Genomic DNA, 14,085 nt, shown 5'->3' with positions numbered 1-14,085 from the left:
ACGAGTTATGAGGAGAGGCTGAGGGAACTGGGATTGTTTAGTCTACGGAAGAGAAGAGCGAGGGGGGATTTGATAGCTGCTTTCAACTACCTGAAAGGGGGCTCCAAAGAGGATGGATCTAGACTGTTCTCAGTGGGGGCAGATGACAGAACGAGGAGTAATGGTCTCAAGTTGCAGTGGGGGAGGTTTAGGTTGGATATTAGGAAAAACTTTTTCACTAGGAGGGTGGTGAAACACTGGAATGGGTTACCTAGGGAGGTGGTGGAATCTCCTTCCTTAGAAGTTTTTAAGGTCAGGCTTGACAAAGCCCTGGCTGGGATAATTTAGTTGGGAATTGGTCCTGCTTTGAGCAGGGGGTTGGACTAGATGACCTCCTGAGGTCCCTTCCAACCCTGATATTCTATGATTCGGGGCTTCCCCTGAAGGGAATATTGGACGGGGGGAACATCTGGGAAGGACCAGGATGGGGTGGGGGGATTAAACCACCCCCCCAACTGCCCTGCCTGTGCTGGAACCGTCACCTGGGGGAAACGAGCTCATCCATGGAGGAACCCAGGTCAACCACAGATGCCTTCCTCAAGCACCCCTGCCTTGCCGATGGAAACCCCACTTCCACCTTCTCCGTAGCCATTCCAGACTCAACACACATCCGCTCTGGCAGATTCCTCATCAGGAAGGTTTAGAGCCAAGACATGGCCAGGATGGGGGATGTTGAGTTGACAGATCTTGGCCAACGCTCAGCTCCAACCCCAGTTCCCTTGACGTTAGCCTTCGTTCAGCTCCATCCCCAGTTCACTTTAAATTCAATGCCCCACTGGCTCCCGTGTGCCAGTGGGATGGAAACACCACTGCTTCCATAGATCCAGGAGTTCCAAGGTCAGAAGGGGCCATTTGATCATCCAGTCTGCCCTCCTGTGTATCCCAGGCTGGAGAATCTCCTTGTTACCCCTGGATTGCCTCCCATAATGCAGGTTTGATTGAAGCATCTTCCAGCAGGGCCCTCGGTCTGGATTGGAAGACGCCAAGGGTTGGAGACTCCACCACTGACCTGGGGAGTTTGTTCCAATGGTTACTCACCTGCACGGGGGAAAATCTGTGTCTGCTTGCTAATGTTCTCCTTCGCATGTGAGCAAAGGAGGATTTATGGGTCCCTGATGTACCTCATGGGGGCAGGGGGTATATGAGGAATCTCTGGGGTGATGGGGGTTATATGGGGCCCTGGAGCATGTGCAAGGGGAGAGAGGCTACCCAAGGACTGAAGTGTCTGGGAGGGGGACAGGGGATATGCAGGGCCCTGGTTTACCTCTGGTGTACATACATTGGCAGGTGGGGGGAGCTGGGGGTTTGTAAGGGGCCTTGCCATGTCTCAGGGAGCCAGGTGAGGTTATACAGATCTCTGGCATGTCTCTGGGTCAGGAGTTATACAGGGCCTGGCGGGGCTCCAGCACCGGGGTGATCAAGGGGCAGATGACCATCAGCCATAGATCTGAACCCATGCCTGCTGCCTCCGGCTAAGCATCCCATGAGCCCAAGCAGTAGGCAACGGCTGGGCAGGGCCCTGATCCCTGCCTGGGAACCAAATACTGCCAACCTCAGGGACTGCGGCCTGCACTCACCCCAGCACAAAGTGACTACTGGCTCAGCCAGCTGCAGGGTACTAGGGCAGGTGCTGCCCCACGCTAGCTGGGCTGGAGCCCCACATGGGTGCTGGGAACAGGGGTGTTGCGGCCTGCCAGAATCCTAGCCTCTTTGTTCCAGCCTGGTGTGCAGCCCCTGGCCCCCAGAGAAACCTACCCCCCTCCTTCCCCCCCCCCCCCCCGGCAGGTTGAAGACACCGACTCCCTGCTGGCTAGGAAGGCTTCAGCTGCTGGCAAACTCCAACCAGCTGCCTATGGCATCTGCTCCCAATTCTCTCGGCTGGCTGTCAACCCGTGGAACTCTTTGCCAGAGGATATTGTGAAGGCCAACACAATAACAGGGTTAAAAAAAGAACTAGATAAGTTCCTGGAGGATAGGTCCATCAATGGCTATTAGCCAGGATGGGCAGGGATGGCGTCCCTAGCCTGTTTGGCAGAAGCTGGGAATGGGCGACAGGATGGATCACTTGATGATTCCCTGTTCTGTTCATTCCCTCTGGAGCACCTAGCACTGGCCATTGTCAGACGACAGGACACTGGGTTCACTGAACCTTTGGTCTGACCCAGTCTGGCTGTTCTTATGGCTGCAGCTCAGTCATAAGCTCAAGTCCCCCAGGGCTTCCCCCCCGACAAGTGGGGTCTGGAAACACCACCCCTGCCCTTTCTCCAGACAAAGAACAAACAGCAGGGACTCCAGCTTGCAGCAGTGCCTCCACTGCGTGCAGCTGGCACCAGAGCTGCCCCAACGGGCAGGGCGGGGTGCATGTTCCCTACAGAATTCCTTCCATTTTTGGCCAAACAAAAAACCCAAAAGATTCAGAAATGGCACATCATGGTGCCACATAAGACATCTGGTTCAGGTGCATCACACGCCCATTCTCCTCACTGGGCTGGGCACTTTAGCGGGACTACATCTCCCACAATGCACCAGTCTCCCCTCTGGCTCTGCCACTGGAGTTATCTCCCCTCTTGCGGAGAGGCTGGAGTGCATCATAGGCCATAGACTATTTACTGCAAATACTTCCCCTACGAGGAAAATGGGGGATTAGCCATTCAAACTACAACTCTCATGATGCACCTCTCTCCTCTCCGGCTCAATCCCAGTGCATCATGGGACTTGTAGTTCAGCTGCCTCAAACCCCACCATGAGCTGGGCTTTGTTGCACTATATTTCCCATGATGCACCCCTCTCACTCTGCCACCACAGTGCATCTTGGGCGTTGTAGTCTGATATACTACCAATGTGGAGTATATTCCATTAGAGAAAGTGGGCACAAGCCAGCCAAACTACATCTCCCACAATGCACTCACTAAGAGGCGTGACTGCAGTGCATCATGGAAGATGTAATCCAGCCCACAGAGAAAAGAATGAACTACAGCTCCCATGATGCACCACAGTAGCAGCACTTCACCAAACCAGCCCAGATCTCCACAGGTGAGGCAAGCCCACTTCTCCTGCCAAACTCACCTTGGCTGGCTGGCCAATTTCAGAGCAGCCCCGAGGGCTGGCCTCTGCCCCTTCTAGCTACATGGGACCCATGGCTCCAAATGTCAGACACCTTGTCCAGCACCCCGGGCTGGCTGGAGCGGGGACCTGAACTTGCCCAGCTCCAGGAGGGTCGGGCCAGAAGGACCTACCTGCTCTGGGGCTTGGTGGCTGCTCTCTATGGGCATCGCAGGAGGACACACACAGAGCAAGCCCCTGGCAATGTGCATGCATGTCCAGCTGCCACATGGGGGGGCAGTTTGGGATCCACCAGTCACCATGAATCACCTCCAGTCTCCAGCGCAGGCCTGAGTCCCCTGCCCCACAGTGTGGACTCCAGCCACCGGCAGGACACTGTGCCCCACAGGGACAAGACTCCCCTTGGGGCAAAATAGATCCTCCCTGAGAGCAGGCTCCAAGCTCCAGGGCTTCCCCAGCTCATTGGCAAGCGCAGACAGTTGGTGCCCTGTCTGACATCAGGGTCTCCAAGCCATCAGCTGCCCACAGTTTGGTGGGGGGCGGGGAGGAACTGCCAAAGGCGCCCCTGGCACAGGGAGACAGTTTTACATTTGGCTTCTACTGTCCCATAGCAATGTCTCCAAACTACTCCACGGTCCTGCCCTTTCTCCTCCCAGACTCGTTAGCATTAGGGATTGTTACAGGGAGACAAAAGGCACCAACTTCAGGGCCCTGTCGTGCCAGGCGCTGCCCAGACAAACAGCGAGAGACAGTCCATGCCTCAGCTAAGAGTGGGGCCCCATTGTGCTGGGCGCTGCCCAGATACAGAGAGAGACAGGCCCTGCCCCAGCTGAGATCAGGGCCCCACTGGGCCAGTCCCTGCCCCAAGGAGCTCACAGTCTAACCAGCCCAGGCAGATAAATGGAAGTCACCCTCTCCCCTTTCCACTGCTCCCACCCCCACCCCATCCCCGGTCTAGCAATCCCACGGTTCCCCCCCAGAGCCAGCAGCTATGTCGGCAGCAGCAGGCAGGTCTCCAGGCTGCCCGCGGGCGGAGGACGCCAGCAGAGGGACCGGGAGCCGGCGGAGCTGCTGTCACTATTTTATTCACCACCCCCTCCAAAGCAGAGGCCCCGGGTCCAGCGGCGAGCGCAGGGGCCGTGCCGGGAGGGCGCGACGGGGCAGCCCCTCCGGCCTCTCCAGGGGAAGCCGCGCACCGTCTTTGGTACAATAAATTAAAGACAAACAGTACAGCACGAGCCACGGAGAGGGGGCAGCCGGCAGACACGGCGCCACCACGGCCACGCTGGGGCCAAACGGCCAGCCCAGCTCACTGCCACGCCAGTGCCGGGTTGTCAGACCACGGGGCTCATCCCCAGGGGTGTTCCCACACACGCGGGGGTGGGGGGGGGAGGGCAGGGCAAGAGGAGGAGAAGGAGGCTCACACCATCCTGGAGGGGGAAGAGGGTGGGGCAGGGCAAGAGGGCCACGGGGCTCTCCCAGGACATGGGGGGAAGGGGGATCAGGGCGCTCCTTCTCCACAGTGGGAGGGGCCGGTGTCTATAAATATTGGCTAGGGCCCTGCTGCCCGGGGCAGGGGGCAGTTTTAGCAGCAATTCCAGTTGGACAGTGGGGCGGGCAGCCCGGCCATCAGTCCGTGAAGTGCAGAGGGTCCCTCTGTCCAGCCGGCGGCCCCCCCCCCGGCGCCCACCCGGCCCAGGGAGCCAGTGTTAACGAGGAACCATTTACAGTAGGAACCACACGGACACAGGGTAGGGGCAGTGCCAGCTCCGGACCGTGGGGAGTCTGGGGGGGCAAGGGCAGTGCCAGCTCCAGGCAACCACAGGGGGCGCTGGCTCTGCTGGCTAAGCAGTGGGGCAGCAGGGGGGGCACTGGCATGGGGGGGGGTAGTAGGCGTGGGGCTAGCTCTATGGGAGAGCAAAGGCCGCAGTGGCTCGGAGGTGGGCGGGGCTAGGAACGTGGGCAGTGCTGGCTCCGGGGCAGGACAGGGTGCCATGAGTGTTGCCACCCCCTGGGGGTTGTGGGGGGCAGAGCCAGCTCCCAGAGGAGGCGCGGCACTGGCTCCGAGGCAGGGGGGCCGCGGGCAGCGCCGGCTCCCGGGATGGAGGGGGGGTTGGCGGGCAGCGCCAGCTTTCGGGGCTGTGAAGATCCGTGGGCACTGTGCCCGCCCCCCGCCGGGCGGCGCATCCTAAGAGCGTTATGGCTTGAGGAGTCATCAAGAGCTGGCTGCCGTGCTCTGCGGGACGCACACGCCCAGCATGGGCGCCGAGTCCTCGGGCTCCGCCCGGCTGCGCAGGTGGGGGGGGTAGGCCAGCGGCAGCCCCCCCTCGCCCGCCCGCCCCCCCACCGCCGCTCTAGTCCGGAACGCCGACGAGCCAAAAGGGGCGCAGTCCAGGTGCCGGGGGCCCGGGCCCAGCTCCATGCACTCGGGGCCGTGGGGCGAGACGGGCGGGCGGTGGTAGTGGGTGCGCCCGGCCGGCTGGAAGAGCGGGTGCGGGCCCGCCCCATGGAAGTGCGGTGCCGCCGGCTGGCTGGGCGTGGGCTTGTGAGGTAAGATCGGCGGGTAGCCATCGCTGGGCGGCGCCGGGACATCCCCTCCAGCCCAGAGGCGCGGCTGCTGCTGCTGGGGAGGAGCCTGTGGAAAGAGAGACAGATGCTAGCAGTGAGGGGAGCAGGGCTGGGGACGGGCTAAAGGGGTTGGGAGGGGAAAAGCAGGGGGTGTCAGCAATGTTGGGGGCTCTGCAACTCATGGTCAGTGTGGGCAGTGGGGAGCAAGGGGACCATACCTGGGGGCTCTGCATCTCGCGGTCAGTGTGGGCAGTGGGGAGCAAGGGGACCATACCTGGGGGCTCTGCATCTCGCAGTCGGTGTGGGCGGCGGGGGGGCGTACCTGGGGGCTCTGCATCTCGCAGTCGGTGTGGGTGGCGGGGGGGGGCGTACCTGGGGGCTCTGCGTCTCGCAGTCGGTGTGGGCAGCGGGGTGGGGCGGGGGGCGTACCTGGGGGCTCTGCATCTCGCAGTCGGTGTGGGCGGCGACCGTGCTGGCGTAGTAGCGGTTGCTGTAGCGGTAGTTGCGGTTGTCATTGGAAGAGCCGCTGGAACCGCCTGTGGGGGAAGAAAGAGGCAGTCAGGATGGGGCGGAGAGGATGGGGCGGTGCTGGTGCCAGGGCTGAGCCCCACAGTGGGGCTGGAGGATGTGGAGGCCGTACCAGAGCACGAGATGAAGCTGGCAGTGTTGGTGGGTCAGGAGCCGTACCAGGGCTGGGGCAGGGAGTTGGGGCCATACCCAAGCTGGAGACGGAGCTGATGGTTCTGGCTGTGACACTCTGCACCCTGGGGTGCACCCTGCAGCCCCCATATTCAACATTTGTATATAATCGTGATATTGCATATAAAGCATGCTTTGTAAGGCATCATGGGACAGGTTCTGATTTGCTGAAACCCCACTCTTCTATCATGAATGCATATGAAGTTCTGAGAATTGTGTTGTAGGATTCTCACTCAAATATGCTGTGGGTTTGGGAAGCGCCCAAGCTCCCCAGAGACAATACCTGGGGGATAACCAACACGCAGGCAGGTGTCACACAACCATTAACAGCCACTGTCCAGCAAGGGAGCTAGGATGCAATGACTCACCTGCATGAGGCCACACCAGGGGAATTGCTCAACCTTGCCTGGTGACTCAGCAACGCCCCCCAGACATGCCTGGACTTGTGTGCTCCAAGCACATGGGACTGAGGCTATAAAACAGAACCCAGGGGCCCCACGCTGGGCCTTTCTTCTGCCCCCCCCTACACTGCAAGCAACAAGGATGCTCAGAAGAATGAAGACTCCAGCAGAGGAGACTGGCCCAGGTTTCAAGGGTGAAACCTGTGTATTATGAACTAACATCCAGTGGGTTGAGAAAACGGCTTGATCTAAATACTGCCTAGTGTCTTATAGGTTTAAGATTAGATTGTGTGCTTATTTTGTTCTCTTTGGTAACTAACTCTGACTTTTTGCCTCTCACTTATCACTTAAAATCTCTCTTCTGTAGTCAATAAACTTGTTTTACTGTTTATCTTTACCATTGAGTTTGCCTGAAGTGTTTGGTGAATCTGCTCAGGTGTGCAAAGGCTGGTGTATAGCCACTTTCCCCTGATGAAGTGGTGAACCAGTTAATAAAATTGCACTGCTCGTCTTGAGCAGTGCAGGACGGTATATTCCTGAGAAACAAGACTGGGAGCTGGGGAGATTTGGCGGGTGCCTTTCTCTGTGTGATTCATGAGTGGCTCTGGGAGCATTCAGGCAAGCTAGCTGGGTGTGGGGCTCCACATGCTGTTGTACTGAGTGATCACAGCGCCTGGAGGGGTTTGCTGCTTGTCACTAGCAAAGCACTGTGAGAGACAGCCCAGGCTGGAGGGAGTTAAGGGGGCACAGCGGTCCCACAGTCCAGTCTGCACCCCGGGAATCCTGTCACACTCGTGCTGGGAGAACACAGGACAGACGTGGGGGCTGCACACAAGCTGGAGACGGAGCTGGTGGTACCGGTGCTGGGGACTCGGGGGCCGGGACAGGGGATCGGGGCCGTACCCGAGCCGGAGACGGAGCTGGTGGTTCCGGTGCTGGGGACTCGGGGGCCGGGACAGGGGATCGGGGCCGTACCCGAGCCGGAGACGGAGCTGATGGTACCGGTGCTGGGGACTTGGGGGCCGGGACAGGGGATCGGGGCCGTACCCGAGCCGGAGACGGAGCTGATGGTACCGGTGCTGGGGACTCGGGGGCCGGGACAGGGGATCGGGGCCGTACCCGAGCCGGAGACGGAGCTGGTGGTACCGGTGCGGGGGACTCGGGGGCCGGGACAGGGGATCGGGGCCGTACCCGAGCCGGAGACGGAGCTGGTGGTACCGGTGCTGGGGACTCGGGGGCCGGGACAGGGGATCGGGGCCGTACCCGAGCCGGAGCTGGTGGTACCGGTGCGGGGGACTCGGGGGCCGGGACAGGGGATCGGGGCCGTACCCGAGCCGGAGCTGATGGTACCGGTGCTGGGGACTCGGGGGCTGGGACAGGGGATCGGGGCCGTACCCGAGCTGGTGGTACTGGTGCTGGGGACTCGGGGGCTGGCACAGGGGATCGGGGCCGTACCCGAGCCGGAGAAGGAGCTGATGGTACCGGTGCGGGGGACTCGGGGGCCGGGACAGGGGATCGGGGCCGTACCCGAGCCGGAGACGGAGCTGGTGGTACCGGTGCGGGGGACTCGGGGGCCAGGACAGGGGATCGGGGCCGTACCCGAGCCGGAGACGGAGCTGGTGGTACCGGTGCGGGGGACTCGGGGGCCGGGACAGGGGATCGGGGCCGTACCCGAGCTGGTGGTACCGGTGCTGGGGACTCGGGGGCCAGGACAGGGGATCGGGGCCGTACCCGAGCTGGAGACGGAGCTGGTGGTACCGGTGCGGGGGACTCGGGGGCCGGGACAGGGGATCGGGGCCGTACCCGAGCTGGAGACGGAGCTGGTGGTACCGGTGCGGGGGACTCGGGGGCCGGGACAGGGGATCGGGGCCGTACCCGAGCTGGAGACGGAGCTGGTGGTACCGGTGCGGGGGACTCAGGGGCCGGGACAGGGGATCGGGGCCGTACCCGAGCTGGTGGTACCGGTGCTGGGGACTCGGGGGCCAGGACAGGGGATCGTGGCCGTACCCGAGCCGGAGAAGGAGCTGATGGTACCGGTGCTGGGGACTCGGGGGCCGGGACAGGGGATCGGGGCCGTACCCGAGCTGGAGACGGAGCTGGTGGTACCGGTGCGGGGGACTCGGGGGCCGGGACAGGGGATCGGGGCCGTACCCGAGCTGGTGGTACCGGTGCGGGGGACGGGACAGGGGATCGGGGCCTTACCCGAGCTGGAGACGGAGCTGGTGGTACTGGTGCTGTGGCTGTGCTCCATGGCCGGGCTGGTGGAGTTGCTGTTGCTGGTGTTGGTGCCCTCATCGCTGGTCTTCTTGAAGAAGTTGTGCTGCAGGGCGTAGAAGGGCGTGATGCGGCTGCGCGGCTCGTAGTCCAGCATGCGCAGCACCAGGTCCTTGAACTTCAGGTAGTCCGAGGGCGAGTGGCCTTGCTCGCCCGCCCGGCGCCCCCCGGGTCCCCCGCTCTCCACCCCCAGCACCTCGTGCAGCCGCCGTGTGCCCGGCACCTTGTATTCCTGCAAGGGAAACACGTTCAGCAGGGCGTCCCGGCAGGGATCATGGTGGGGGAAGAGAGGCAGGGGTCCTGCAAGGCAGCGGGAGAGGAGAGACGCAGGGATCCAGCCAGGGTGGAGATGTAGGTATCCCGGCAGGTGGCGGGAGGCACCGGGATCCCGGCAGGGTGGGGAGGACTACAGGAGATACAGTGTGGGTGTGGCGAGGGGGGGGACAGACAGCGGGGTAGGGCAGGGATCGGAGGGGCATGCAGAAGATGTGGGGATCCCAGCAGGGCAGTGGGGAGCACAGAAGACACAAGTGGGGTGGGGGGGGGGGGGAATGACATGGGGATCCTGGCAGGGCAGGGAGGGGTCAAGGGGATCCCAGCAGACCAGGGATGGGGTGGGGGGCATAGCATGCAGGAGACGCAGGGATCCCGGCAGGGCAGGGATAGGGTGGGGAATGAGACAGGCAGTGAGGGGCAGCAGTGGGGACATGGGAATCTCAACAGTCGGGGGGCAATGTCGTGGCCCCGTCAGCGCAGGGAAAGTGGGGGAAATGCAGATGGAGGGCAATGCACAGGTAGCTGGTGCCACGGGAGAGCGGGGTTCCTGGCAGCAGGTGCTAGGGACCAGTGCAGGATATAGGGTGGCTCCCGGGGCTGGGGGCAGCATGGGAGGCACAGGGATCCGAGCAGCATGGGGGAGGGCTTGGCATCGGGGCCAGCATGGCGGGAAGAGGTGCATGGGGAGAACAGGGATCCTGTGGGGGAGACCGGGGGTGGGGAATCAGAAGCGTGGGGTGAGGACCCCAAGGGCCCCCATTACCTTTTTGACCTCCTTGTTCTTCTTGAGGGCCCAGCCCCCCTCGGGCAGCTTGTCGAAATATTTCCGGGCCTTCGGCGCCTGCTCCAGCATGTGTGGGGGCGGCAGCCCCAGCACCTCCACAATCCTGTTCATCTGGTCTGCCTGCAGGGAGGAAGGGACGCGTCATGGGGCGCCCTTGCCAGCCTTGCCCCCACCCAGCCCCACTCCCTCCCGTTATTGGGGCAGCCGCGCCCAGCCTCTCACCCCAGAAAGGGGTGACATCCTGATTGCCACCAGTCGGGAATTTTCCACGCAGAGGATTTCTCTGTGGAAACGTGGTTCCTTCAAAAACTGAAAATTTCCCCGGGAGCAAAAGTTTACATTTTGCCAAAACGTTTCCCTACTCTGAGCTCCCTGGCTAGACTACATGTCCCACGATGCTCCTGTCTGATGAAGGTTTGAGGAGCATCATCAGAGTCACATTACTGTGGTGCATCCTGGGAGATGTAGTCCAGTCAGGGAGCTTAGCCCAAGGCACCCAAACAAAAGCCCCCATGATGCACCATGGGCCTCCCCTCGCCTCCGACAGGGCCTTTTCCCCCCCTCCCACCCAGAGAAGGGCTGTGGCCCTTGGTCTCTGCCCAAGGGCACAGCCCCAGCAGCAACTCCCCCTCCCCATCCCTCACCTCATTGGAGCCGCTGAAGAGAGGCTCCCCCGTGTGCATCTCCACCAGGATGCAGCCCAGAGACCACATGTCGATGGCCAGGTCATAGGGCATGCCCAGCAGCACCTCTGGTGAGCGGTAGAAGCGGCTCTGGATGTACTGGTAGATCTGGGGAGATGAGGGTCAGCGTGATGAGCCCCTGACAGGAGCAGGGAGGAAGCCCGCATGGGGGCACAGATTGGCCAGGACCAGAAACACATCCCAGAGCAGGGATAGAACCCAGGAGTCCTGGCTCCCAGCCCCTCTCTGCTCTAACTAGACCCCCCTCCCTGAGCTGAGCTGAGGGAAAACCCACATCCTGGCTCCCAGCCTCCCCTGCTGTAACCACTAAAGCAGGGCAGCACAGATCTGGCAGTGGGGATGAGGTAGAGGTGGGACAGTCTGTCTCTCAGTCTGTCCCCCCAGAGTGGGGCTAGGGGACGGGTGAGGCAGGGCTAAGCACACTCCCTGTGAGCAAGTCGACAAACTTGAGGGTGCTGCACTTGCAGGGGACAAATGCAGGGGTGGGGCCATGGCACATGGCTATCACATTCACCCGCTGGCCCAGCTAGCAGGAGCTACCAAAGTCGACGATCTCGACGGCACTGTGCTTGGGGTTGCAGAGCAGGGAGAGGGGCTACAGGCAAGGCCGTTACATAGGGCGTGGGGCAGGAATGGGGCTCAGGGGTTGAGGCTGCAGCTCAGGGGGTGGGACCCGCGCACTCACCCACTGGCAGGAGTGACTGAAGCCGACGATCTTGGGGCTGCGCTTGGGACTGCAGAGCAGGGCATGCGGCGGGGGCGGGGCCGTTGCACAGGGGGCGGGGCTATGGAACAGGGGGGCGGGGCTTGGGGGCAGGGCCAGCGCACTCACCCGCTGGCCCAGCTGGCAGGAGCTGCCGAAGTCGACGATCTTGATGGCGCTGCGCTTGGGGTTGCAGAGTAGGATGTTCTCGGGCTTGAGGTCGCAGTGGATGATGCTGAGCTCGGGGGTGGCCAGGAAGAGCAGCGCCGTGCACAGCTGCTGGGCGAACTTGCGGGTGAGGTTGAGCGAGACGCCGCGGAAGTTGGTGTTACGCAGAAGGTCGTACAGGTTGTAGGAGAGCAGCTCGAACACCAGGCACAGGTGGCTCCGGAACATGAAATGGCGCTTCAGGTGCACTGGGTGGGGAAGGGAGTGTGAAGGACAGCCGGGGGGGGTGGGGGGGGTGCTTCCCCTCCACCGCAACCCCCTGACCCCACACTGAGCTCCCCCCGCACGGCACGGCGAGAAGAGGAGCAGTCCTCAGTATAACCTCCCCAGCCCCCCGCAACATTTACCCCGGCCCTGCAACATCCCCCCACTCCTCAATACACATCCCAGCCCCCCGATACCGGACCTCCCCCCCACGTACAACCCGGCCCCCACAACGTCCCCGCCCTCCCCATTGTTCCCCCAGCCCCCCAACTCCCTCCCCACTCACCAATGTAGTACTTCATCTCGGTGTCATGCTGGTTCATGAGCTCCAGCAGCCGCAGCTCGATCTGGGCCTGGTTCAGAAACGCCTTCTTGTTCTTGATGATCTTAATGGCCACCCACTCCTGGTCGTGGTGGTCGTACGCCTTCACCACCTGGGGGGGACAGAGCGCTGTCGGGGGCACGGCCTGACTCAGGGTGGGGGAGGGGGAGGGGCCATACCAAGGCTCGTGGTGGATGTGACAGGTGCAAGTAGCTCTCAGCTGTGTGAAGGAGGCCTTCATGAGCAATGCGTTTATTTCATATCAGGGAATTAAGAAGGGGGAGAAGAGGGAATGGCGGGGACTGGGGGTTTAGGGGTACAGTGGAGATTCAGGGGGGGCCAAGGGCTAAGCTGGCCGAAAGAGCCCTTGCCAATGAGTGAGTTGATCTTGTAGTGGGGGGCTAGGGATGTGGGGGTAGTCTGAGGGTCTGGCGGGGTTTTGGGGTACGGCAGGGTTTGGGAGCTTAGCGGGTCGAAGGAGCCCTTGCTGATAAGCGAGTTGATCTTGTAGCGGGGGGTTAGGGACATGGGGGCAGTGTGGGGGTACGGCAGGGTTTTGGGGGTACGGCAGGGTTTTGGGGGTACGGCAGGGTTTTGGGGGCTGACCTGGCCAAAAGAGCCCTTGCCGATGAGCGAGTCGATCTCGTAGCGCTCCAGCCAGCGCTCCCCGCTCTTGACGATGTAGTCGTAGTTGTCGTCGTCGTAGCCTTCGTTGTACACCTTGCGCTCCTTCTTGGTGCTCGAGTCCTCAGGGGGCACCTGCTGCGCCCGCCGCTTCTTCTTGGCATAGTACACCTGGGGGGGGTAAGAGTCAGCACCAGCCTTCTGGCACAGGGGGAGCCGGCTCCACAGGCCTGGGAGCCTGCCCACGCCAACCCCCAGGGAACCAGCATCCCAGGCCAGGGGGCCCCCCTCCAGGGAGCTGACTTCCCATGCTTTGCCCGTTCCCAGTGCTCTAGGCCAGCCCATAATCTGCGCGGCATCACGGTGCGCTCGGGGTGGGGGGGGGGGGGGGAAAGGCGGCAGTGCTGCCCCGAAGCGAGACCCCTCGTTGATGCCAACGCACGCCCCCCCTCCTCCAGAAGCTCACCTCGTTGATGTGCTTGTATGTTTTGATGAGGTCGACGGAGAGCTTGCGCAGCGGTGCAGTGGCCGATTCGCGGAAGGTCAGGGGGATTCGCCGCTGCAGGACGCTCAGCTCTGGCAGGGTCTGCAGAGACACGGATGAGCGGTCATGGCGAGGGATGGGTGCCCCCAGGCACACCCCCTGCCCTCCCTCACCTGTAGCTACCCCACTTGGAACGGTGCCCTCCCATGACACCGGCCAGGCTGTGCCAGGTCAGCAGGGACCCTGTGTCCAGCCCTAAGCCCCTCTGCCAGACGTATCCCCACTGAGGCCAGGAGGATCTCCAGCCCCTTCCAGGGCTCCTCGGCTGTTTGTCCGTCCCGTGGCAAGGGCCAGCCCATGCCCTATGCATCTAGAATCCCTGCTGCCAGAGCTGGCTCCTTGCACAGCCTCCTGATCCCGTCTAGGTGCCCAGGCGGGAGGAGGCGGGGAGAGCCGGTACCTGCGGGTGGTCAGCCATGGACTGGATGCTGGAGAAGGGGGCATGACCGTGCTGGCTCGACATGTTTGGCTCAGTGGCAAGCGAGACGCCCAGAGAGGCAGGCTGGCTGGCGGGCAGCAGCTGGCATCCTGCGCTGCTGCTGCTGCTGCCACCTGAGGGGCAGAGAGAGAGGGAGACTGGGTCAGTGCGAGTCCTCGGCCCGCCCGCCCCCCCAGATCCCCCTGCACCTGCCCCTCCCGCTGGATGGTGCGG

At 62.4% G+C, this 14,085-nt stretch overlaps 1 protein-coding gene across 1 annotated transcript in view; it reads right to left on the bottom strand.

Annotated features, from left to right (window-relative positions):
- Nucleotides 1-4,169: 4,169 nt before the first annotated feature.
- The window catches only part of LOC102946201 (dual specificity tyrosine-phosphorylation-regulated kinase 1B), a 30,598-nt gene continuing 20,682 nt past the window's right edge, over nucleotides 4,170-14,085 (bottom strand). Inside the window, 10 exon segments of the mRNA XM_037883196.2 lie at nucleotides 4,170-5,737; nucleotides 6,100-6,206; nucleotides 8,973-9,276; nucleotides 10,084-10,224; nucleotides 10,749-10,895; nucleotides 11,641-11,927; nucleotides 12,230-12,377; nucleotides 12,872-13,060; nucleotides 13,356-13,475; nucleotides 13,834-13,985. Coding sequence (XP_037739124.2) covers nucleotides 5,318-5,737; nucleotides 6,100-6,206; nucleotides 8,973-9,276; nucleotides 10,084-10,224; nucleotides 10,749-10,895; nucleotides 11,641-11,927; nucleotides 12,230-12,377; nucleotides 12,872-13,060; nucleotides 13,356-13,475; nucleotides 13,834-13,985 — 2,015 coding nt within the window. The 3' untranslated portion in view covers nucleotides 4,170-5,317.

The sequence above is a fragment of the Chelonia mydas genome, chromosome 24 (assembly GCF_015237465.2).
Source record: "Chelonia mydas isolate rCheMyd1 chromosome 24, rCheMyd1.pri.v2, whole genome shotgun sequence".
Lineage (NCBI taxonomy): Eukaryota > Metazoa > Chordata > Testudines > Cheloniidae > Chelonia > Chelonia mydas.
The sequence above is the reverse complement of the archived record's forward strand: the minus strand, read 5'-3'. Positions and strand labels throughout refer to the sequence as shown.